General features: G+C 40.2%; 1 protein-coding gene across 3 annotated transcripts in view; it reads right to left on the bottom strand.

Moving 5' to 3' along the window:
• Positions 1–24,879, bottom strand: part of LOC126281722 (histone-lysine N-methyltransferase ash1) — a 322,515-nt gene that overhangs the window by 28,229 nt on the left and 269,407 nt on the right. For all 3 annotated transcript variants that reach the window (XM_049980899.1, XM_049980898.1, XM_049980900.1), the window contains 10 exons: positions 23,049–23,269; positions 22,722–22,948; positions 17,615–17,801; positions 13,957–14,117; positions 10,355–10,657; positions 10,000–10,243; positions 9,584–9,919; positions 4,521–4,781; positions 4,278–4,425; positions 1,663–2,002 (listed from right to left, as the gene is read on the bottom strand). In XM_049980899.1, the coding sequence (XP_049836856.1) occupies positions 1,663–2,002; positions 4,278–4,425; positions 4,521–4,781; positions 9,584–9,919; positions 10,000–10,243; positions 10,355–10,657; positions 13,957–14,117; positions 17,615–17,801; positions 22,722–22,948; positions 23,049–23,269 (2,428 nt within the window). The remainder of the gene's footprint in view (positions 1–1,662; positions 2,003–4,277; positions 4,426–4,520; positions 4,782–9,583; positions 9,920–9,999; positions 10,244–10,354; positions 10,658–13,956; positions 14,118–17,614; positions 17,802–22,721; positions 22,949–23,048; positions 23,270–24,879) is intronic.

Here is a 24,879-nt window from a genome sequence, read left to right as displayed (position 1 = left end):
ACTAGTGCCGACATTGTGCATGCTCTGTTGCTTGTGTCTATGTGCCTGTGGCTCTGTCAGTGTGATCATGTGATGTATCTGACCCCAGGAATGTGTCAATAAAGTTTCCCCTTCCTGGGACAATGAATTCACGGTGTTCTTATTTCAATTTCCAGGAGTGTACATCTGCTGGAAGACCTTACTAATTGCAACAGCTGTTTTCTGCTTGGTAACGCTTGGGACCTGGTGATTTCTTGACATCTTCAGAAACAAAAAATTTTATACCTAATGACACATCCAAGCACAATTAACGTTATTATTTTGACAACTGAATTTTAATTCTCGAGGACTAGTTTCAAAAAACACACTACACATAGGTACTTTCTAACATCATTACACAAACCACCATCACTCCAATACTGAGCGACACATTATCGCCACTGTGCACATGCCTACATGCAGTAGATGGAGTAAAATTTGACAGAGTGCACTAACTCAACAGAGGGCAGTAGTGTAGTGGAAACCTTTGCACATGTGCCATCGTGCCAAATTTTTGGTATAAAGTCAGCAAAGTGCACCAGCAATCTCCGCTGTAAACTCAACAGGAGATGACTGAATGGTTGTCAGCTGAAATATTGCAGCAGGATGTAAATGTCATCTGTCTCCTAACACAAAACCTCATGGAATAATCAAGCTTGTGCTTAGAGGATACATCCAGAAAGAGTTTCTATTCACAAAACATGCAACACATAGGTACTTTCTAACAACTTTGTACAAACCGCCATCACTCCAGTACTGAGTGACACTCTTGACATAACGTCTTTACACAGGTGTTGTGCAGGAAAGTACCAAACGTGAATTGTGGATGGTTCTGAAGGTTTTGCTAATATGAAAAACATTTATGTAAAACTAGTAAGCAATCTATGAATGTGAGAAGTAGCAAATACATTCACAACTTCAGAGGAGACATTTTGAAAACACCCTTACCGTATAACAGTAAGAAAACAAAAATAATGGAAGAGAGGTGTTCAGCAGTTGATATGCACTTAAAAGAAACTTCACACAACATCCTCCTTCAGATCCATCTGGTACAAAATACTCAGCCAAGGCAATGTAACTCTCTCTCTCTCTCTCTCTCTCTCTCTCTCTCTCTCTCTCTGTGTGTGTGTGTGTGTGTGTGTGTGTGTGTGTGTGTGTGTGTGTGTGTGTGTGTGTGTGTGTGTGAGCTGATGATTTGTTTGATCCTGAAATTACTTGGGCCACCAATAGTGGCAAAAACAAACTGTGGATATGGTGAACAGTATTGTTGGAAACATAAATTTTCATATTTTTGCAAGCATGTTGGCTTCCTGCACCTAGTATTCAGATGTTATACAAACATTATTGGATTTTGTGGTAGTCAAAGTTTTTGTTTGAGAATACTATAGCATATCAAACTAAAAGTATTTTGCATCACTGCTTAACAATCAGAAGAAGTCAATACCAAAATGTGAAGTTTGTTGAAGCAATACAAAATACAACTAAATGCTGAAAAGTGTAAACATACTGCCTTATGTTATTACTACTTACAAAATAAGTAAATAAGCCTTTCCATCAAATACTTTAATAATAGGAACATACTAACACACATTTTGCAAGTAGATTAAAATTTTTGTCGCTATGTTAAATGTCTGACAAACTTACAGTGTACGTCCTCTGTGGTTTCAGACGAGTATCAAATGTTTCAAATGCATAAGTTTTAGTGCAAATTGAATGCCTCGGTTTTGCAATTTTTGTAAAAAGATGGGCACTCTTGTCAACCCGATATTCACAAATATATACATGCTCCTCAGGTGCACCCACAGGTCTTCCTTTGCAGTATGTATTTAAATCAAGCACCCAGCAGTGTCCCATGATGAGATCCAAGGGCACAACCTCATACAAAGGTACTCTCATAACCTCGTTGGGAAAAAATTTCCGAGAAGGTTCATGATAAGTTTCATGTGGGCGAAGGTAATGATGCCCAAATGCAAATTTTTCATTCCTGTAAAATAATAAAAAAATGTCTTGAACTACACACAATGAAATATTATAGTTTTCTACTATATATATATAAAGAAATATGATAAGGAAGACAAAGCTGTTTAGTAAAATAAATTTGTGTTACATGGTTCAGATACCTGCATATAAACTCACAAACAAAAAAGTTGGGTCTCTTGGAGGAGAGAGGAAAGTGAAATTACATTTAATGCTTTGGGAGGTGATGTGGTTTTGTCTCATTAATTACAAAATCAAATTAAATGAACAATAAAATTGAAAGCACAAACACACTGTTGGTCCCTTGTAATTAAAATGTTGCTGCCTTTAGGGTACAAAACACTGATTTTTCTGGGATATGTCAGCCCACAATTGCTGTATTTGGTTATCGATATTCTGAATATCGGTACTGGAACTGAGGTTATGACTTCTCACGGAAGTTTTATGAGAAGTAAATCGAGAGGACAGTTTCATTCATAGACCCTTGCTTCACAGCTGAGTCAAGGTAGAAGCTTGCATCTGCTATTGATTTTTACAATTTACAGTTCTTGTAGCACTAACAATATAGGCAAACTGAATGACAAGAATACAGTATTCTCTTGGCTCCATACAGCTGAATCAGCAAACACCATACAACTTCACATCAACACTGTAACAAATCTTGAAAATCAACAGTGCTCTACAACAATGGCAGCTTTCTGGCATTGTTGAAGCACATGTTTCATGTTCCAAGTGTCCTATGCAAACATATTTTTGTCAGTGTTAATTTGTCTCTTGGGCTAGTATAGAGTGGGTCCAACACCAGTGATGGTAGTTCATCAGTTGCACATATCAAATGGTATGATAGTTTCACATAGCGGATTGTGCATCTATATTGACATGAGAATGGGAAAATATTCTTCAAAGTAAATTTGCAAGTGATCTCACTTGCCAAAGCCTCATCTGTAAACGTAAGAAGACCCCTACATTAATTTATTACACAACATTAAAACATTGACCTCAGCAGCAATAATTTTATCTGCGAATATAAGAACCTCAAATCTGAGGTTTCGAATGATAGTTCACCTCCTGTGCAACGAAATTTGTTGTGGCGATGAAAATAGCACTGAACTGGCAATAAAATAACACAAAAATTGGCAAAAGTACTGAATTTGGACAAAAAATAACACTGGAATTGGGAATTAAGTAACATAGTAATTGAGAAAAAGATAACACCAAATTTGGCAAAAAAGAACGAAAAAGCACTGAATTTGGAAAAAAAGAAAGAAAAAGCACTGAATTTGGCAAAAACATAACACCGAATTTGATAAATTACAATGTCGAATTTGGCAAAATTACAGCACCAAATTTGGTAAAAATGCAGTGCCAAAACTGGCAAAACGCAGTGCCAAATCTGGCAAAACACAGTATGGAATTTGACAAAACCACAGCATTGAATTTGGCAAAACATAGCACAGGATTTGGCACCGGAAAAAATCTGAAATGGCAAAAAGATTTGGAAAAAATGCACAGAGTTTTGAGGTGGAGGAAATGGGGAGAAATAACAAGGACATTGGGAAGAAAATGATACTTGGTGTGGCAAAAACTAACACTGAAATTGGAAAAACCAATATCAAACCTTGTAAAAATAGACTATGAAAAAAAAACCAAATTTGAAAATAATTACACTCAATATGAAACAATTGGCACCAAATTGGACCAAAAAATAAGAAGGTTTTTTCCTGTTACTACCAGTTGCACATTAAATTTCTGGTACTGCCAATGCCACACACAACTCTTGTCAAGATAGACATTACAATATAACATTTTCATAGCGTTCCTTAAGTAGCGTACAAAGAATGGAAGAATTTAATTATTGCCTAAAACTAAAAACTAAATGAAAATATTACCTTACATATCTTTCCACTAAATGCATAATTGTTGTTCCAAATTATACTTGTCTTTAATAACAGTGACATACACACACACACAAAATAACGGTGAGCTCCTTCATGATACTGTGTCAATCAATAATAACAAAAATCAAGAATGCTGATAGCTGCAGTAGTACTTGGCACAAAATATACACTATAATGAGAAACTGTCACAGATGGTGAATAAAAGTGAACTATTTCAGTTTACAAAATAACAAGACTGTTCTATAAGATTCGAAACGGGAATCAATAATAACTGATTGTAATGTCATACGTAACTGAATTGAACCTTAGCATTACTTTCAAGGTTAATTTTACATTAAGTACAAGATGAAAACATTACAGAATAATGAAAAAAAAATGACATACTTTTCATCTTTCCACAATCTTTCTATTCTGAATATATCCAAGTCTGAATACTTCACATCTTTAACAGTTTTGTATGTGTGTTTTGTTGGCGGTGATGTCTTTGGAGCATTTTCCTCTATCATATCCCGGAGCACATAAACGGTGTCACCTAATAACAAAAGTTAATGTTTCACAAGTATATTAAAATACTAATCTGCTCTACAAAATTTGTTTTAATAGCTACTTTATGCCTTATTTGTGTACCTTGGCGAAGCTGTAACGTTCCCCTTAGAAGTGTGATATAGTAGGTGAGCCCTGGTGTAGCATAAGGAGGCTGTGGCGACATCAGAATTTCAAGTTCAACAGGTCTAGGGTTGCACTGTTCACAGAGATAGTGTTCCACACCTTCATCTGCTCTCACACAATCACAATGCTGCCAAACAAGACACCGTTCACACTGGATCATCATGCCTTCATCTTTGTACAAACCGCAGATGCATCGTATGACATCCTCCTCCTCACCACCTGAGAGTACACAAATGATAATTAATATAATATGACCAATACTCTATTCCCACGTATGAGTATTAGCCAAGCAAACAAAATCTTCAGATAAACTATTACTATCTATAAACTCTCAGAACATCGCAATTATTCTTATTTCGTCAACACTCTCGTGTTAATTTTGTAACAGACTCTGGCTTTCAATATTTACAGAAGAGGCGGGTGGAGAGAGGTTGCAGGAGTGGAGGAATCAAATGTGCTGCTTCAAATTTCACAGGAGTTGTGCCAAAAAATGCAAAAGTGGTGGTCAGATAACAAGTTAAAAAATCTCAGCAAATAAGACTATCAACCTGCTGCTCAAAGGCAGCCTCTCTCTCTTGTGGAATCCTACTCTGAGGATGGGGTGAGCTCCTGTGCACTGCAGTGCTATATTTAAGTATTTGGGCATAAATTTGGATGTTAAGGTAATTGGGACTGCAGACAGCAGTGCTAGATCTCCTGTGGCCACATTTCAGGGCTGGTGTGGATTTCCCGGAACTCCAGTTCCAGAGATTTAGCAAGTTTTCCACAGCAATTGGTACTTACTCCCATACACAAAAGTAATATTAACATAGGTCGCAGATGTAGAATTCCATAACAGGGGCTGAAGAATATAACTTTGTTAACCCTGAGGTATTCAAGTGGTTAAGATCAAGAACTATAAGTATGCCATCTGCTGGGATGGTAGTGTAGATATCAACAAATGTATTACAAGGTTTAAGGGTTTCGGGTGGTTTTCCTTTTTTATTTTATATTTAATTCCACCACTCACTGAAAATCCTTAAACTACATAACAAATCAGGAAGAAAATTTTTCATCACAATTGCATGTAACTTTCTGTAGCTATGTGGACATACAGGGTGTTTCAAAAATGACCGGTATATTTGAAACGGCAATAAAAACTAAACGAGCAGCGATAGAAATACACCGTTTGTTGCAATATGCTTGGGACAACAGTACATTTTCAGGCGGACAAACTTTCAAAATTACAGTAGTTACAATTTTCAACAACAGATGGCGCTGCAAGTGATGTGAAAGATATAGAAGACAACGCAGTCTGTGGGTGCACCATTCGGTACATCGTCTTTCTGCTGTAAGCATGTGCTGTTCACAACGTGCAAGTGTGCTGTGGACAACATGGTTTATTCCTTAGAACAGAGGATTTTTCTGGTGTTGGAATTCCATCACCTAGAAGACAGTGTTGTTGCAACAAGACAAAGTTTTCAACAGAGGTTTAATGTAACCAAAGGACCGAAAAGCGATACAATAAAGGATCTGTTTGAAAAATTTCAATGGACTGGGAACGTGGCGGATGAACGTGCTGGAAAGGTAGGGCGACTGCGTACGGCAACCACAGAGGGCAACGCGCAGCTAGTGCAGCAGGTGATCCAACAGTGATACATCGCACGGCCGACGTCTTTAATTTCCTGAATGAATATTCCGATGATCGTGTGATTGCTTTGGGCTATCCGAAACATACAGGAGGCGGCGTGGATTGGCCTCCCTATTCGCCAGACATGAACCCCTGTGACTTCTTTCTGTGGGGACACTTGAAAGACCAGGTGTACCGCCAGAATCCAGAAACAATTGAACAGCTGAAGCAGTACATCTCATCTGCATGTGAAGCCATTCCGCCAGATGCGTTGTCAAAGGTTTCGGGTAATTTCATTCAGAGACTACGCCATATTATTGCTACGCATGGTGGATATGTGGAAAATATCGTACTATGGAGTTTCCCAGACCACAGCGCCATCTGTTGTTGAAAATTGTAACTACTGTAATTTCGAAAGTTTGTCTGCCTGAAAATGTACTGTTGTCCCAAGCATATTGCAACAAACGGTGTATTTCTATCGCTGCTCGTTTAGTTTTTATTGCCGTTTCAAATATACCGGTCATTTTTGAAACACCCTGTATGACGTGCATTGGATTCTTGGTGGCATGTGTTAAGATAGCAAGCAATATGATGATGATGATGATGATGATATGCCACATTAACATAGGAAGACATGGGAGAGAGAGAAAAGTTCAGAATAAAAGTAAAAGTTTTAAGGGCTTCTGCGAGAAAATAAAGAAAGACAGGTATAATATAGACAGAAGAAAGAAGAGAAAAACATAGGGAAAAAAATGAAAAACTACTGGAGAGAGAGAAAGAAAGGAGAAAAAGAAAGAAGATATAAGTTATTCCATGTGGTACTCAGCAGGAAAAAAAGTAATGAATTGTAAATAAAGACATAATGTTAAAAAGATAAGAAATTTTCGATCGCGACTTAACCCTGTATTGGGCACTGTTGCTCTCAACCAACATCAAAATTGCACACTGCTTTCTGTGACGTTTTTCTAGTTTCATCCTCGGGCGGGCAACAATCATTACAAGCAATGTTTTAACTCCCTGATACAGTGATATTCTGTTCTCTCTGGTGTGAAGTTTCTGGATGATCTGCCTCTTAGACAGACGACATGCTATGTCATGTGAGCATCGAATACTGAAGTAGCACTGCTTTCAATTTTGTGACACTGTTTTATCTGGTACAGCGGAAACTGTATACAAACAGAAAGAGGGACATTTCTAAAAATGTACTGTGAAAATGATGTTGCCTGAAGGCACCATTGCTCCAATATCAAACTTTATAACACATGTGTAATGTTTTCAGTACCATCACGATAACACATTTACAGGATATTGGAGATGGAAACAAACACTTTTTACAGAAGAAATAAAAGAATCAGCATTATTTCACCACCAGAAGATCCTTGCCACTCTCACTGTTGCCTACAATAGTGACAAACATTCAGAATATGAACCAGAGAAAGCTTGCAACAGCAGATTATTGGATATTCCAGAATCTGAAGTAGAGCCTGATGAGGAATCCCTAGTTTCCTCAGGCACTAACAACTGAATCATTGTGACTGAGCCAAGTGACAGTGGTTAGCACACAAGACTCACATTCAGGAGGGCAACAGTTCAAATCTGTCTCTGGCCGTCCACATTTAGATTTTCCACGAGTTCCCTAAATTGCCCCACATAAATTCCAGGAAAGTTTCATCGAAACGGCATAGCCGATTTCCTTCCTCATCCTTGCAACATTCCGAGCTTATGCTCCATCTCAAATGTCTTAATGTTGATAGGACATTTAACTCAAATCTTCCTTCCTTCCGAGCCTGATTTCAAGATACTGGTAAAAAAAGAAAAAGGGGGGGGGGGGGGGCCACAATAACAACGTGAACACCAAATGCAATAAGAAGAACGGCACTGCATTCAGCAGAATAAAAAAAGACATCCAGTTCCATGTGATGGCTGATGTACCTACTGTGTGTGACAGTCATTTAGCAGGTCCACCACTGCAATATTTAAGACAATGTGTTAGAAATTATCTTGTGGATACTATTGCTATGGAAACTAATGCATATTCAGAGTAACAACACAGTGCAGTGCAGTCAACAGAAATAAAAGTGAGGTGGAGAAGTGGACTGGTATGCTCATTTATATGGGTATTGTAAGTATGCCTTCTTGGACAGATTACTGGTCAGTCAACAAATTGTGACAGAATTCCAGGCATTATGAGCTTGAAATTACTCAAGAAATTTTGTAGGTAAATATGTTTTGCAAACAATGAGCTAGCAACACACAGTAACAACACACTAATCGGGATCAAACCACTTCGCAATTCTGCATTAGAAAACTGCCGTCAACAACAACAGCAACAACAACGACAAGTCTACTGATGAGATTATGGTGACTTATAATCATACAAAGGCTGGCAATCTGCATAGTACATTCAAAATAACCACCACAAACAGCGTTTCAAAATATTTGTAAGTGAAGATGTGTCATTCGTTATGTATGATTTTATTCCTTGTACAGACAAAGTCACACTATCACACATTACAGAAGCAGAAAGGTCTTTTGGAATTGATGGGTACAATGCACAGTCAGTCCTAAGAAGAAGAAATATGGACTCTTGTGCCAGTAAATTATATACAATATGACAATCTTGGTCACTGACGGGGGTATGGACCAAAGAGAAGATTTCAGCTTTCCCTCGGGAGTATGTGGAATGGTTCTGTGGTTTGTTAAAGAGAGGAATTGTTTAAAAACATTCATATAAAATAAAGCACATGCAACCAATTTTTCATCCACAGGAAAAAGACTGTGGTTTTAAATAGTAGCATGCAAGCGCCTTTTATGAGCAATGTCACTTACAAGTAACATGCTGTATTTTGAAAAAAATAAATTTTACAGAACCCCAAATGCATGTAAAATTCTTTACATGACCATATACATTTTATTTAAGTAATCTTAACATATTTTCTTCATAATATTCCTGTATGTGACCAATAATAGGCTAAAACAGAGATATACTCCAAAACTGAACTGACAGCTCAAAACTTCTTAAGAACAATAGGCTTGTTATGTAAGGGAGATTTATGAGATCAAACGATGGAAAATCCAGAATGGAATGGAAAGTGCCTATCGCGACTCAGCATCTCCACTAATGGAGATTTATAAGAAATTTATATTGGCCACTCCAGTTGACCTCCATCGTATGGTAATTGGCTTCACCATTAAAAACAACATAACTACTGTGAATATTCCTTCCGTAGAATGCAAAATAAAAAAACCACATTTTACTGTGGTAATTTATGTTTAGAGGGAGTTACTGCTTTGGACTATCCTTCAAAAAATAAAACTTAACACACTTTTGTTGACACTAACATTTGCAAAAATTCTTAACATCAACATTTTTTATCCCTTGACATCAAAGCTGCTTTGAGAGTGTACAAACCTGGATCATGTTCTGGTATAAATGACGATGGTGGACTTTCCCCCAATATTTCTTCAAGCTGTGCCATGAAATCCATTTTGGCCACATTGTATACTTTACGTAACCTTGTTGCTGTGATTCCCAACTCCGATGTACGGCCAAAGAATCTAACATTATTTGTAAAAAGTCGACTCATGTCCTGATCAAACGATTCTACAGTTTTATAATAGCCTGTTACAATATTCTGACCTAATGTTGTCAGATCAATTGGATCAGTAACACGCTGGTAATACTGAGGGAGTTTCTTTTTTGAAGGCAATGTCAGGAAAGGTGCTGCTAACATCTCTCCATGTTCATCTGCAACAAAAGCAAAGCATATTGAATTGGAATGTAATCTCATTAAAAGTTTGCACATCAGAGTTAAGCTATAAGTTTACCTTTAGCAGATGTAACAACATTGTACAAATCCCTGAAAACATAGGCCAATCTTGCAGTCCTTGTGAGTTCAGGATTATCTTCCGCTTGTGCTAATCGTCGTGTTCTGATGTTTCTAGGAGTGGATAATGCATTCAGTTGGGTAAGAAACACATCCGACTGCTTGACCTGAGGTCGTGCGTAGTTTCCTGCAAGTGGCTCTTCACGACGGGTTGCCTGCTTGAGACGTTCTCGTAGCCTCTTTACCTAAAGTGACATGATAGGTATTATAAAGGCCTGAAATAGCTCCTGTAGGCTACATTAACACATTCCTACTTCTTGACTAATATTATCGGCAACAACATTCATAATAAATACCTTTTCAAGATTTCTTAACAGAAAGCAGTGATGCATCTGTGCAAAACATCTCTGTTGGTGCGACATTGGCTTTACTGGAGTCATATTACAGTGTTTTTGACTTGATGAGCCTTCCCCAAGCCTCTTCTTATACTTCAGCTTATTTGTACTGCTGCAGATGCTGGTACTGCTTTTCCGGGAATTTTTCCGTGGCCGTCCTACCATTCGCCTTTCTCTCTCTTCGACTCGTGTCACTGATCCATTTACTCTCTGTGACTTGCCTCCTATTACTCCACGACACTGAGAACTTCCACATTTGCAAGTCTGTAAAAAAAGAGCAGTTTTCACATGCATTCTGGAAAGCTACACTCTACAACTAGAGTTATAAATTATATTTGGGTACATCACGATCTGTGATCCACAAATAAAATATGCAGTTTCCAGCTCTCTACAAACAATAAATGGGAATTAAGTACCTTGACAACCAAATTGGAGTAGCTTTAAGGTGAAAACTATAGCTCAAAAGATAAGTGCACTTTAAATGTCGCAAATATCCATTGTCCGTAGTGATAATGAAACTGCACATGGAAATATTCATAGTATGGAACCAATATATTCCATGAGGGATGATCATGACTTACACATTGAAAAATTACTAGCATATTAATAAAACATTTTGTTACATTTCAATAACTGTGAAATGTTACACATACAGGTTGTATATGCGTCCAAGGAAAAAATTCCCGGATATCCCAGTTGAAAATTCACTTTTTCCCCACATGAAAATACACTCCTTCCAAGACGAAAATACACTTTTTCCATGATAATAGACAGTGTAGTTTCCCTCAGAGCAGTAAAAACATCAATTTTTAGAATCATACAGGTTTTATATACACCAGCGGAGAACTTCCCCACACTTAAGAAAACGAAACTCAGCAACGAGGGGGTGGGGTGAGAGAACGTGTTTTGAAAAGATCTTTGATGTGCAGCACAATGTACGCTGCATATTTTCATGTTATGAAAGTATAAATTCGAATTCCACCAAACACAGCATGTTAATTTCCGGAGCACTGAAATACTGATTGCAATACGCTTTTGTACGCCAATCATAGCTCGTGTCACGTGATCTCACTGGCCAATGACAGCAGATAATCAGAGAATAGGACATGTGATGTATTCAGCCAATAGCAACGTCACTGTTAAATAACATGAACAAACAAGTACGAAAAGTTAATAGTTTAAATTAATGCCCATAGTGTAGCTACTAGAAAAGCTAAGTTTTCACGTATAACACTGGTGTTTTTAGCGTGTGTTACACTTTAAGGTACATCACACAAATGTGCCAACAAAATTTTTAACAATGACATTTATGTCTGGTCATCAGGACTCGAAATTATTCCAAGTGGTTGGTACTCAAAGTGCTAAGTTTTAAATGAGAGTCAAACACTCTGTGATTTAAGAAATTCATTGCACATTCTAATGCATAACATAACTCATCTTCCATAAAAGGAAAGTTTCTTTGAAAATAACGTTTTTCAAAGAAACATTTGCAATATTTTCCTGAGACTTCCTCAACATGGGTTCGTTTCAGCAGGTGCCAGAGAGCGCCAGAAAACAGCCAGAGATACTCCAAGATAGTAGGAATTCTGTAAACTGTAGTAAAATGCATAATTTGGCTTAAAGAACACATTCATATGTCCAGATTTACAATGAAGTAGGCCCCAATCTGATATTAAGCTTTTCAGTGCAGTTTTTGGGATGCAAATTTTCTTGTAATACCGGTACTATATTGTCTCATGTTTGGTTCTTTATTATGGCACAATGCCATATGTGCCGGAATATGAAAATGTGCACTTAAAAATTCAGTGAACAATTAAAACTAGCCAATAGTGTGGACTGAAACATTTAGTTTCTTATTAATTGACTGCATCTGTGGAAAAATTAAGAAAAGCCACATTTATTTAGCAGACCGACAAAAACGACTTCATTGTTGTGCAAGGCGATTAATGCCTGACTGCCAAAAACATGGAAAGAAAATAAAATCAGAAAACTGAAATTAATAACATATCTTAGCCTTCCATAATTATGTGAATCAATTTTAATGCTCTTGATAGCACCCAGCCACAGAAACCCATTTTGTATAACTTGTTGTGTGAACTGTAAATGAAGAGAAAGCAGCAAAATCACTAAACATAAACACGGGTCACTATCTCCCTCCTCACTACAATCCAGACTGCTCAATGCATACGTGAATCTGGTACCTTAGGCACGCCAGAAAATTTTTTATGGGTAGCATGACTACTTCCTGATACTGGTGCAGCAACACTTTAAGTAGCCAAAGGCAGAAGGTACTGCTCATACGGAACTCAACTGCGCATATGCAGGAGCCTGCTGGAAACTGCTCAAAACGAACTTAATGAAACAGTTATTATGTCACGCTCATCGGAAGTAGTTTGCTGTTATGAAGTATTCTATTATCTTCGTCCTAAAGCCTTTGACACATTTTGCTTTAGGCAGGCGCTTGTCTGTGCACTGTGTCTTCTTCTAAATGGCGCATTTCCTTTTGCAGGTTTTACATTGGTTTTAGTCTGTTGCAATATTATTTTGTAGTAGGGTGATACAGTAAAATTCTTTGTTAGACTATCAATTCTTACCAGTCAAAATTACGAAAATTTAACTCAAGACTAAAACAATGAACAATTCCCGGAATTCTGAAAAACTCCCTTTTTTTCCAGAATTCCCTGTTGTTCCGGAGTGTATACACCCTGACATACCACAAATACTAAATGCAATATTGCCACACTCAGTTGAGCACTAAGAGAACTTAGACAATGATGCAGCTAGTTCATTTGGGTGAGAGAAATGACATCAGTTTCAGTAATGTGTGTGACATGTAATTACAGTAAACTGTGAAGCAAATTTTCCATCATAGACAAGTAATTTGCAATTTTTATTTGCTGTAGTTGGTCACTGTCAATCACCTACACTTACATGCTACACAGCAAGGGGAAAAAATGACCCTCTTGCAGGGGATGGCGTGATTCAGCTGTACAAGAGCAACAGCTATTACAAAACAGTTGGTTGTAACGAATATTACTTTTACATTGAGTGAGGAGTCAATACATCTGCTAACTTCTATTATTGGGCTCCAGAAACAAAAGAATAGAAAATGATTTACTGTAAGTCACCAAACCAAAAGCAAATGTTGGGCTTCAATTTCCTTATATTCAATGAGTGTCATAGAGAAGAAAAGCAACAAAGCAGCACTATTTGTGATACATACACTCCCTTTGCGTTGTGGTTCTCTTTCAAAAGATGTACAAATTATGTTTCAAGGTTACTGTAACAACTACAAATACATGAAATAAGTAATGTCACTTGGATATGGATTACTCACAAAAGTGACATTAGCAAAGGAACAGGCAACATTTCAAAATAGATTTATTTGAAGAATACGCATTAACCAATTTAACGTATGGCTCAACATTAGATTGAAACTGGGTGTAACTGTTCTTAATTCTGGACTGAAGTATGTTCCATAGATTATATACAATGATACTAAATTTTTAGTTAATGGGCTACACATTAAAATGTTGGCAAATTTTATATTGAAAATCTTTTACCTGTCCTTCTGCAGGGTTGAACAGAGAAAAGTTGTAATCATACGAAAGTTCTTCAAGTGGCTCAATGTCCCGTAAAGCAAATAAAGCCATACGGAATAAGCCATTGACGCTCCATTTTTGCATTTCACAGTTTGGTTCACAAGAATGATTCACAAAACGCCCTGGAATCAAACATCCACATTATTACCATATTATGCAACATGAAATATTTCCTTCTACAGATATACTTTTACAAAAAATTATATGCACCTTGAAGGAATTATCCAAATTGGATGGAAATTGGTAGATGTGATGTACATGTACAGACAAACAAATGGTTACATTTTCAGAAAAATACGATGATTTACTCAAGAGAAAGAGCTTCACATACTGAGCAAGTCAGTAATGTGTTGGTCCACCTCTGATCATTATGCAAGCAGTTATTTGGCTTGCCATTGACCAAGTTGTTGTATGTCCTCCTGAGGGACACTGTGGCAAATTCTATCCAATTAGCATGTTAGATCATCAGAATGCTGAGAAGCTTGGAGGCCATAATGCTCCAAACAATCTCAGCCGGGGAGAGATCTGGCAACCTTGCAGACCAAGGTAGGGTTTGGCAAGAACAAAGACAAGCTGTAGAAACTTTTACCTTGTGAATGTGGGCATTATCTTGCTGCAAGCTGTAAGCCCAGGACGTCTTGCCACGAAAGGCAACAAAGTGGGGCATATAATATCATCAGCATACCACTGTGCTGTAATGGTGCCACATACGACAATTGAAGGGGTCCTCCTATGAAAAGAAATGGTACCCCAGCCCATCATTCCTGATCTTCGCACTTTATGGCAGGAGCATTTCTTGACAAGTATCTGGCTTAAAATCTCGTTTAACGGAGTAGAATTGTCTTCATTGATGAGTCCTTTGAGAAGAGCCTCAATGACAAGTGAAGATATATCTGGAGACACCCTGGATAGCAGTGAAATAACTAGCTGATATTTGCCTGTCACACTGCCCGACAAACAGGCCTGATGGTCTGGGGTGCCATTTCTTTAAATAGCAGGACCTTTTGGCCATCATCTACAGCACAGCAGTACGTCGATGATTTTCCCTCTTTTGTTGCCCTTCACGGCAAGTCATTCTAGGCTTAAATTTCAGCAAGATAATGCCTGTCCACACTTGGCGATAGTTGCTACTGCTTATCTTAGTGCTTCTCAAATTCTGCCTTGGACAACTAGGTCACCAGATCTCTCCCCAACTGAGAATGTTTGGAGCATTGTGGACAGTGACCTCTAACCAGCTCAGGATTTTGATGATGCAACATGGACAGAATTTAGCACAATACCTCTCAGGAGGACACCCAATAACTCTGTCAATCAATGCCAGTTTGAAGAACTGCTTGCATAAGGAGGAGAGAAGGATCAACACATTACTGACTTGCTCAATTTGTGAATTTCTTCCTCTTGAATGAATCATTCAATTTATTTGAAATTGTAATGATCGGTTAGCATGCATGTGTAGGTCACATCTACTGATTTCCATCTCATTCGGATTATTCCTTTGGGGTGCATGGTTTTTTTTTGTCTTAAGAGTTTTTTCCATCTCATTCGGATTATTCCTTTGGGGTGCATGGTTTTTTTTTGTCTTAAGAGTGTACTTCTACACACATCTACAAAGGCATTTTGTGCATTAACAAACAGCTAACAAACAGCATGCTACTCACAAATTTTTTTGGCTAAATATAATCAGTTATCTGTAATTGACATTACTGAGTAAAATGTGCTCATTCACTACTTCTTCCCCAACTTCCTTTTTTAACAAATATAGGAAAACATTAGATCACCGCAGGAGCCTGTAGCTAGCTGATAAGACTGTTTGCACGTAATTTCTAATACATTCTGTGGTACCAGACACTCTACAAATTATGTTGCTTAAGTTCTTCACACAAGAAATATTTTTTTCACCTTAACACATTTCTTTTATAGTCTAAATGTTAGCCAATTTAATTCAGTTTGTGAATGGCTACACAGAAAGTTGTCATTAATTCTGCACTTTCAAAATATTAACTATGAAAATTAATATCTTATTCACTCCTGACTTAGTGTCAAAGGCACTCCTGACTTTGTGTCAAAGGCTGTGCTGAGCTTGTGTGTTCCTTTGCAATACATACAGCTGACACTATTTCAGTGACTTCTCGATTGTCTTCAAAAGAAGTGCTTGACTATTGTTCTTTTAATATATTTGTTATTTAATTCTAAATAAGTGTGTCATTTGGTCAATTAACTGTGTCATTTGACCAAACAGAAATACCATTCAGTTTGACAAGATTGTGGCTGCAGTGAAGAAAATTAGTAAAAAATGACACATCTTCAAAAGGAACTTGTTACTTATAGAGTAAACATTGTTTTCTTTGTTTTATGCCTCTTTTTTCCTGGATTCACATTATTACAAGCTACACAAGTTAAACTGTCTCTTGGGACTGTAATAAAGTCTTATTAAGATCAAACACTTTTTGCTCTATTCTATATCATCTCCAGCAGCAATTGTAATAATATGACTTTTCATACAATTTTGTTTGCCAGGATCATGAACAGTTCTCATTTTTTCACTTACTACTATAAACAGTATTAAATTATCATCATTACTCATGCCCCCCCCCCCCCCCACCCACCCACCCACCCACTCACCGAGCACACACATCATTCTTCATGTTGTTCTGGTAGATTTTAGCATACAACACTTTCACCAACACTAAATCTGTATGTTTTATTAGTTTAAATAATGATTGTGTGGTCACTCATTATGTCTTTCTTTTCAGTTGTTGCCTTTTAGATCCAGAAGTTCTCTTGTAGGGTCAGAAGATGTTTGTTGTTACTGAATCTGACTATGTTCATGTCTGCTTCTATTATGGTAGGAAAAGAACAATCCTTCTAGACAACACAATAACAGTATCATATAAATAAGGCAAAATACCCACTCTAAATTACCCACCACTGCACCACAGTAAAGCAACGATCAATGCACACAGAAGTTATAGATACCTCCTCACTCCCACACACACATCCACACTAAAAAACAAACACACAGGATATAGTACATGCACCTGCCACTACCAAGACAAGAAAAAAAGATAAACAGACCCACAATATCAAAGCAAAGTAAAGGAAATAAACATGAATATATTTAGTGTTAGTGGAAGTGCTGTGTGCTAAAATGAACCACACGTGTAGAAGAACATGTAGAATGATTCCAGAATGAGATTTTCACTCTGCAGCAGAGTGTGTACTGATATCTGCCAGGAAGTTTCATTTAGAATGATGTGAGAAACAAAGAAACTGGAGTAATAATGTTAAATTAATACTGTTTACAATAGTAACTGAAATTATGAAAACTGTTCATGATCCTAGCAAGCAAAATTGTAAGAAAAGCCATATTGTTACACTGACCACTGAAGTTGCTTTAGAATAAATCTAAACAAGTTTCACCTTCAAAAGACTTTTTTTTATTACAGTCATGAGAGATGACAGAATCAATATAAATTCTAATTGTATTCACAAACCAAAATATATTCCAAATCAGTTCAAAACAAAAATGTTCTTCCTTAACAAAGATTAAATGTAAACTAACAGAAATCAGCAGCACCAAAAACTGAATAAATGAACTACACAAATTTAGTAAACTTACCATCTCCTCCCATTCGATGCCCATCAATCACGAGGCCACCATCCAAATTGAGGCAATAGTGATGAGTGTCATTTATGTAACGTGATGCCATCCTGTCTTTGAATTCTTTCTCACTGACAACTTCACCGACATACTCCAAAATAAATTCTCCTGCCCTGATAGGATATTTGGTTCTAACACCCCATCCCTGGAAGATAATGATCAAACATCAGGTATACATAAAATTTAAAAGACAGAGACAGTATAATGAGTGAAGTAAATGGAATAATGTAGATAATGTTAGAAGAGCACAGAAAATAACAAATGACAGTAAACAGAACAGTACAGACATTTAACAGAAAACTATACCAGAATAAATATAAGAAAAGCCCATTAAAGCATGTAAATGAAATGGGAGAGATACCAGGGGAAGAGGGAGGGAATGAAGGAGAGTGAAGGACGAATAAGTGAGGGTGAGGAGTTAGGGGAGAGGTTGAGAAGTTAGGTGGGGGGGGGGGGGGGGTAAGGAGTTAGAGGGTAGATAGGGGGGTGGTAGAGGAGTTAGGGGGAGGTAGAGGAGCTAAGGTAGAGGAAGAGGAGCTTGGGAGGGGGAAAGAGGACTAAGGGAGGAGAGGAGTTCGGGAGGGGGAAAGAGGAGTAAGGGAGGAAAGGAGTTTGGGGGAGGGGTGGCAAAGGAGAGAAGTTGGAGTGGGGGTAGGAAGGGAGAGGAGTTAGAGAGGTAAGGGGAGAGAGGAGTTCATGGGTAGGGAGGGAGGGAAGTTCTACGAGCGAGATGAGTTGGGGGGGGGGGGGTACGGAGGGAGAGGAGTTAGGGCAGGAGGGAGAGGAGTTAGGGCAGGAGGGAGAGGAGTTAGGGCAGGAGGGAGAGGAGTTAGGGCAGGAGGGAGAGTAGTCGGGAGGGTGAGAGAAGTTGCGGGGAAGGGGGATTTGTTAGGGGGAGGGATATAAGTCAGGGCAATGGGGAGAGTTGTTAATGGGGAGGGACAGGAGAGTAGTTAGGGGTTAGGGCAGGAAAAAAAGGAGTTAGGACAGGAGAGAGGAGAGTGATGGGAGAATGTGGAGGAGGTAGAAGAGGAAGGGGAGTGAGGGAGGAGGTAGGGGATGAGGGAGTGGAGTGGGGGGGGGAGTGGAGACGGGGGATGAGGGAGTGGAGGCGAGGGAGCAGGGAGCGGAGGCGGGGGAGGAGGGAGCGGTGGCGGGGGGAGGAGGGAGCGGAGGCGGGGGAGCAGGGAGCGGTGTCGGGGGAGGAGGGAGCGGTGTCGGGGGAGGAGGGAGCGGAGGCGGGGGAGGAGGGAGCGGAGGCGGGGGAGGAGGGAGCGGAGGCGGGGGAGGAGGGAGCGGAGGCGGGGGAGGAGGGAGCGGAGGCGGGGGAGGAGGGAGCGGAGGCGGGGGAGGAGGGAGCGGAGGCGGGGGAGGAGGGAGCGGAGGCGGGGGAGGAGGGAGCGGAGGCGGGGGAGGAGGGAGCGGAGGCGGGGGAGGAGGGAGCGGAGGCGGGGGAGGAGGGAGCGGAGGCGGGGGAGGAGGGAGCGGAGGTGGGGGAGGAGGGAGCGGAGGCGGGGGAGGAGGGAGCGGAGGCGGGGGAGGAGGGAGCGGAGGCGGGGGAGGAGGGAGCGGAGGCGGGGGAGGAGGGAGCGGAGGCGGGGGAGGAGGGAGCGGAGGCGGGGGAGGAGGGAGCGGAGACAGGGGAGGAGGGAGTGGAGACAGGGGAGGAGGGAGTGGAGACAGGGGAGGAGGGAGTGGAGTTAGAGAAAAGAGTTAATGGCGGATGGCAGGGGGAAGTAGGGGGTGAGAGGGGGGCTTAAAGGAGAGAAAGAAGTTAAGGAAGAAAGAAGAGGCAGTGAGATGATCAGAGAAGAGGTATGTGACACTCGTGAGGTGTTTTAAATACATTGTTTTTGCCCTAATGTATTATGCACTGATGCTAAAAGTCAGCAACTTGCTGTAGTGTTTCAAGAATTTCCACTGAAATTCTAGAACCACTTGGCCTTTGACCATCTCGAACACATGATATTCTAAATATAAGTGTGAGAGAGCCTATCTACTGTTTGTCACCTGTCTGTGTGTGCAGGTCTGAAGTGTGTAGTAAGACGATAGACGATTGTAGACACAGCGGTCGAACGGCACCGACAAGTGTTTGCCAGTCGCAACACGGAAGTTTAATTAAAGAACACGACAGACTCAAGGAACTTCTGTATTATTCCGTACTGTTTTATAACTGTGACTTTTGTTAGCATGAAAGAACAGTTGAGTGGAAAAAGATTTTTAGTCACTTTTAACTTGAACCTGCTGGAGGCAAGACATGTTTACAAATGTGTGAGAAGAGGAATGGCTATTAAACCAACTCTCTCGCAAACGTTATTTAATTGGTCTCTGGAAGTTACTATTGGAGCATTGCCACTGAGGCAATGAGAAAATGAATCGACTTCATTTACTTCCGGTACGTTGGACGTGGAAGAATTATGGGCAAATTTTAAACACATTGTAAATCACGTAATGGGCAAGTTTGTGCCGAAAAAGTGGGTTACGGACGGCAAAGACCTGTCGTGGTTTAACAGCACAATTCAGAGACTGCTCAGGTAGGAAAGGCAGTTGCAATCGCGTTACAAGAAAGATCGGGAGAATGAGGACAGGCAAAAGTTAGAAGAGATTCGTACTGCTGTAAAAAGAGTGATGTGCAAAGCATTCAAACACTACCACTGTCATACCTTAGCAAAAGATCTTGCTGAAAATCCAAGGAAATTCTAGTCTTACGTAAAATCGTTAAGCGGGTCGAAGGCTTCCATCCAGTCACTCACTGATCAGTCTGGCCTGGCAACGGAAGACAGCAAAACTAAAGTTGAAATTTTAAATTTAGCTTTTGAGAAATCTTTCACACAGGAGGATCGTACAAACATACCGCTGTTTGAGTCTCGTACAGATTTCCGTATGAAGGACATAGTGATAGACATCCCTGGGGTTGTGAAGCAGCTGAATGGGTTGAAAATAAATAAATCGCCAGTTCCTGACTGGATTCCAATTCGGTTTTACAGAGAGTACTCAACTGCACTGGCTGCTTATTTAGCTTGCATTTATCGCGAATCTATTGCCCAACGTAAAGTCCCGAGCAAATGGAAAAAGAGTGCAGGTGACGCCTGTATATAAGAAGGGTAGAAGGACGGATCCTCAAAATTACAGACCAATATCCTTAACATCGGTTTGTTGCAGGATTCTCGGACATATTCTCAGTTCGAATATAATGAATTTCCTTGAGACAGAGAAGTTGCTGTCCATGCATCAGCACGGCTTTAGAAAGCATCGCTCCTGCGAAACGCAACTCGCCCTTTTTTCACATGATAACTTGTCAACCATAGATGAAGGGTATCAGACAGATCCATATTCCTTGACTTCTGGAAAGTGTTTGACTCCGCGCCCTACTGCAGACTCCTAACTAAGGAACAAGCATATGGGATTGGTTCCCAAGCATGCGAGTGGCTCTAAGACTTCTTAAGTAATAGAACCCAGTACGTTGTCCTCGATGGTGAGTGTTCATCGGAGGTGAGGGTATCATCTGGACTGCCCCAGGGAAGTGTGGTAGGTCCGCTGTTGTTTTCTATCTACTTAAATGATCTTTTGGATAGGGTGGATAGCAATGTGCAGCTGTTTGCTGATGATGCTGTGGTGTACGGGAAGGTGTCGTCGTCGAGTGACTGTAGGAGGATACAAGATGACTTGGACAGGATTTGTGATTGGTGTTAAGAATGGCAGCAAACTCTAAATATAGATAAATGTAAATTAATGCAGATGAATAGGAAAAAGAATCCTGTAATGTTTGAATGCTCCATTAGTAGTGCAGCACTTGACACAGTCACGTCGATTAAATATTTGGGAGTAACATTGCAGAGCAATATGAAGTGGGACAAGCATGTAATGGCAGTTGTGGGGAAGGCGGGTAGTCGTCTATGGTTCATTGGTAGAATTTTGGGAAAATGTGGTTCATCTGTAAAGGAGACCGCTTATAAAACTAATATGACCTATTCTTGAGTACTGATTGAGCATTTGGGATCCCTATCAGGTCGGATTTAAGGAAGACATAGAAGCAATTCAGAGGCGGGCTGCTGGATTTGTTACTGGTAGGTTTGATCATCACGCGAGTGTTACGGAAATGCTACAGGAACTCGGGTGGGAGTCTCTAGAGGAAAGGAGGGCATTCTTTTCATGAATTGCTACTGAGGAAATTTAGAGAACCAGCATTTGAGAATGACTGCAGTATAATTTTACTGCCGCCAACTTACATTTTGCGGAAAGACCACAAAGATAAGATAAGAGAGATTAGGTCTCGTACAGAGGCATATAGGCAGTAATTTTGTACCTCGTTCTGTTTGGGAGTGGAACAGGGAGAGAAGATGCTAGTTGTGGTACGAGATACCCTCCGCCACGCATCGTACGGTGGATTGCAGAGTATGTATGTAGTTGTAGATGTAGGCCTTCTGCTCAGCTAAGAGGCAGTGTTGGTCATGACGCTGTTCCAGGGGCAGACTTCCACTTTTAGTGTGCACCACCTTATTGTTGTCCCCTTCTGTGTCCTCTGCTGTACTCCTGTCACCAACAGCCTCACACTCTAGTGAGGCATGCAACTGTGCCTACTTATATGGAGCCCACATGTTTTGACCTGCCCTCCTCCCTCTCTGCCTTCCCCTTCTGTATCCCTTTCGCTGATGGTCAAACCCGCTGACAGAAGTATTTACCTGCGGACGGCAGTAAGCCAAGCAGGCCCATGCTTACACCGAGTTCACCCACCACAGATTTCGCCTTACACTTTGTGCCCATTGTTGTTGCCGAGTGCTCGGTTGTCAGCTATCTGCACCAGCCAAGTGCCGAGTTCATTCCTGTGCACATCTTTACACGATTTCGGACTATCTGTTTCCAGTAGAGTAATTCGCTGAGCGAGTCTTATTTCCTCTCACATAGTTTTGTTCCCCAGTCATTATTGAGCCACTGTTGACCAGTGAAGTACCCAGCTGACAGTGTAGTGTAGCGGCATTCATGCTTGTGTCGATACTAAAAAAAACTATAAAAACAGATTTCCAACTGATATTATCCATTAATTAAGATACATATTCATGGTTACCTTGTCCTTTGTCATGAACTTTTCCAGCCCTGGTGCCCATTCATGCTTTTGTATTCGTTGGTTTGAACAATAATCCTTGCACGGACAAAGCTGTGGAGAGCATTCAGCATAAACCATTCGATTTATGCACTCCTCACCACATCCCTTGACACCAGGTCTACTTGGTAGTGGACAGTTACAAGCCTGTGCCTCATACATGTACGTTGGTTTGACATCGTAGTACACATCTACAAAAGAAATACACATGCATATAATTAGTTTAAATAATTCTAATAATGTGCAAGTAAGTTATACAGTTATCTTTTAGAACTCTGTGATAACACTTACTTGTGCGGATCTTTTTGTAATTCCAAGACGGTACCCGATCTCGGCCTGGAAGCTGGCTATGTGTATGTAACCACCACAAGTCATACGGCAATTTGAACTCCAGTCTTCTCTGTCGCAAATATTTTCCACAGTGGTATGGTGGAGGAAGAAGACCATGCTGGTGTTCTTCAGGCCTATAGATAAGTCTGGATTTTCCCACATCTGCTGGTGGTCGCCTAACACTGTAAACATAGTAATGGAAAGGCCTTGGTGGAATATAAGTAATGGAAGGAATAAAGATAACAAACAACCCACCATATAGCTGAGACATTGATCTGTAGGTAGGTGCATAAATATAAATGAGAACACTGCTGAGCTTTCAGATGAATCTTTCTTCAGAACTAAGCTCTGAAGTAATATTCTTGCAAAAGCTTGGCAATGTCCTCAGTCTTGTTTCTGTGCTTATCAGAGACTCGATGCCTCAGCTATACACTCTATGTCGTTACTCAGCTATATACAGAGTTGCTAGAGAGTTGCTGCCTTCATTCCTATTATTAACACTGTAAACATAATGAAAGAGATAAGTAGGACTAAACAGATTATATCTACAAGGGCCTTTTTTTCCATCCTCCAATAGGCTATAAATAAAAGACAAGTTCATAGAAAACATATTACCAAAATTTTTGTACGCTTATGGTTACTTTTCAATACAATCACCGAAAAGATTGAGACAGTTATCGAACCTGTGGACAAGCTTTGCAATACCCTCTTCAAAAAATTTTGCCACCAATGAATGGTATGAAAGTGCTGCCCTCCTAGCCATGTCTCTGGTTCTGGGAAAACGTGAAAGTCGCTGGGTGCCAGGTCAGAACTGTACGGTGGATGATTGAAAATTTCCCATTGAAATTGTTCGAGGAGCCGTTGGTTGGTTGGTTTAAAAGAGGGGGAGGGACCAAACTGCTAGGTCATTGGTCCCTCATTCCAATTAAAATATTTCCACAAGGATGGGAGTAAAATAATCAAGACATAAAAAACCACAGCTGGAAGAATGGAGAAAACCACAAGAATGACTGAAGGGCAACAAACACTAAAATGGACAAAATCAGACAAGAAAATCAAAGAGAAGCAAGAAACATGTAGAAGAGATCAAAACAAGAGAGCAGATTACCATGGTTGGCTGGCTGGCCATGAGAATAAAAAGGAGAAGCAAGCCACTCTGCAACACATTAAAACCTCCACTCTAAAAGCAGTAGGGTGGAAGACACAGGGGGACAAAGGACATGCGCTAAAACCTAGATCAAATGATAAAACCCAACTTCACGAGTAAAATGCAAAACTAAAGCTGCTGTTGAGGCACATCACCAAACACTGAAGGTAGGATGCTGGGAAAGTTAAAAGTCCACCGCAGAGGGGCTAGAAATGGGCAGTCCAGCAAGAGGTGGACGAGCGTCATTTGTGAGACATAGCAACACCGAGGTGGGTCCTCGCGATGGAGGAGGTAACCACGTGTTAACCACATATGGCCAATGTGGAGCACAACAGAGGACAACTGATTCCATGTGAGAGGACCGTATGTAAGACTTCCACACATTGGAGTATCCTTAATGACATGCAGTTTGTTGTGCATTCTGTTATGCCATTCCACCTCCCAATGCCAAAAAACCCTGTAGCATAAGACAGAATGCAGGTCAGTTTTGGAAATGCCCATTCCAGACGCAGTTTCTGCTTAGCCTGTTTGGCCAGCCTGTCGGCAAGTTCGTTGCCTGTGATTCCGACGGGTTCTGGGGTCCACACAAACACCACTGAATGACGGGACCATTCCAGGGCATAGATGGACTCCTGAATGGCTGGT

Source organism: Schistocerca gregaria, chromosome 7, assembly GCF_023897955.1.
Source record: "Schistocerca gregaria isolate iqSchGreg1 chromosome 7, iqSchGreg1.2, whole genome shotgun sequence".
Taxonomy (NCBI): domain Eukaryota; kingdom Metazoa; phylum Arthropoda; class Insecta; order Orthoptera; family Acrididae; genus Schistocerca; species Schistocerca gregaria.
Note: the sequence above shows the minus strand (reverse complement) of the source record. Positions and strands in the feature narration are given on the sequence as shown.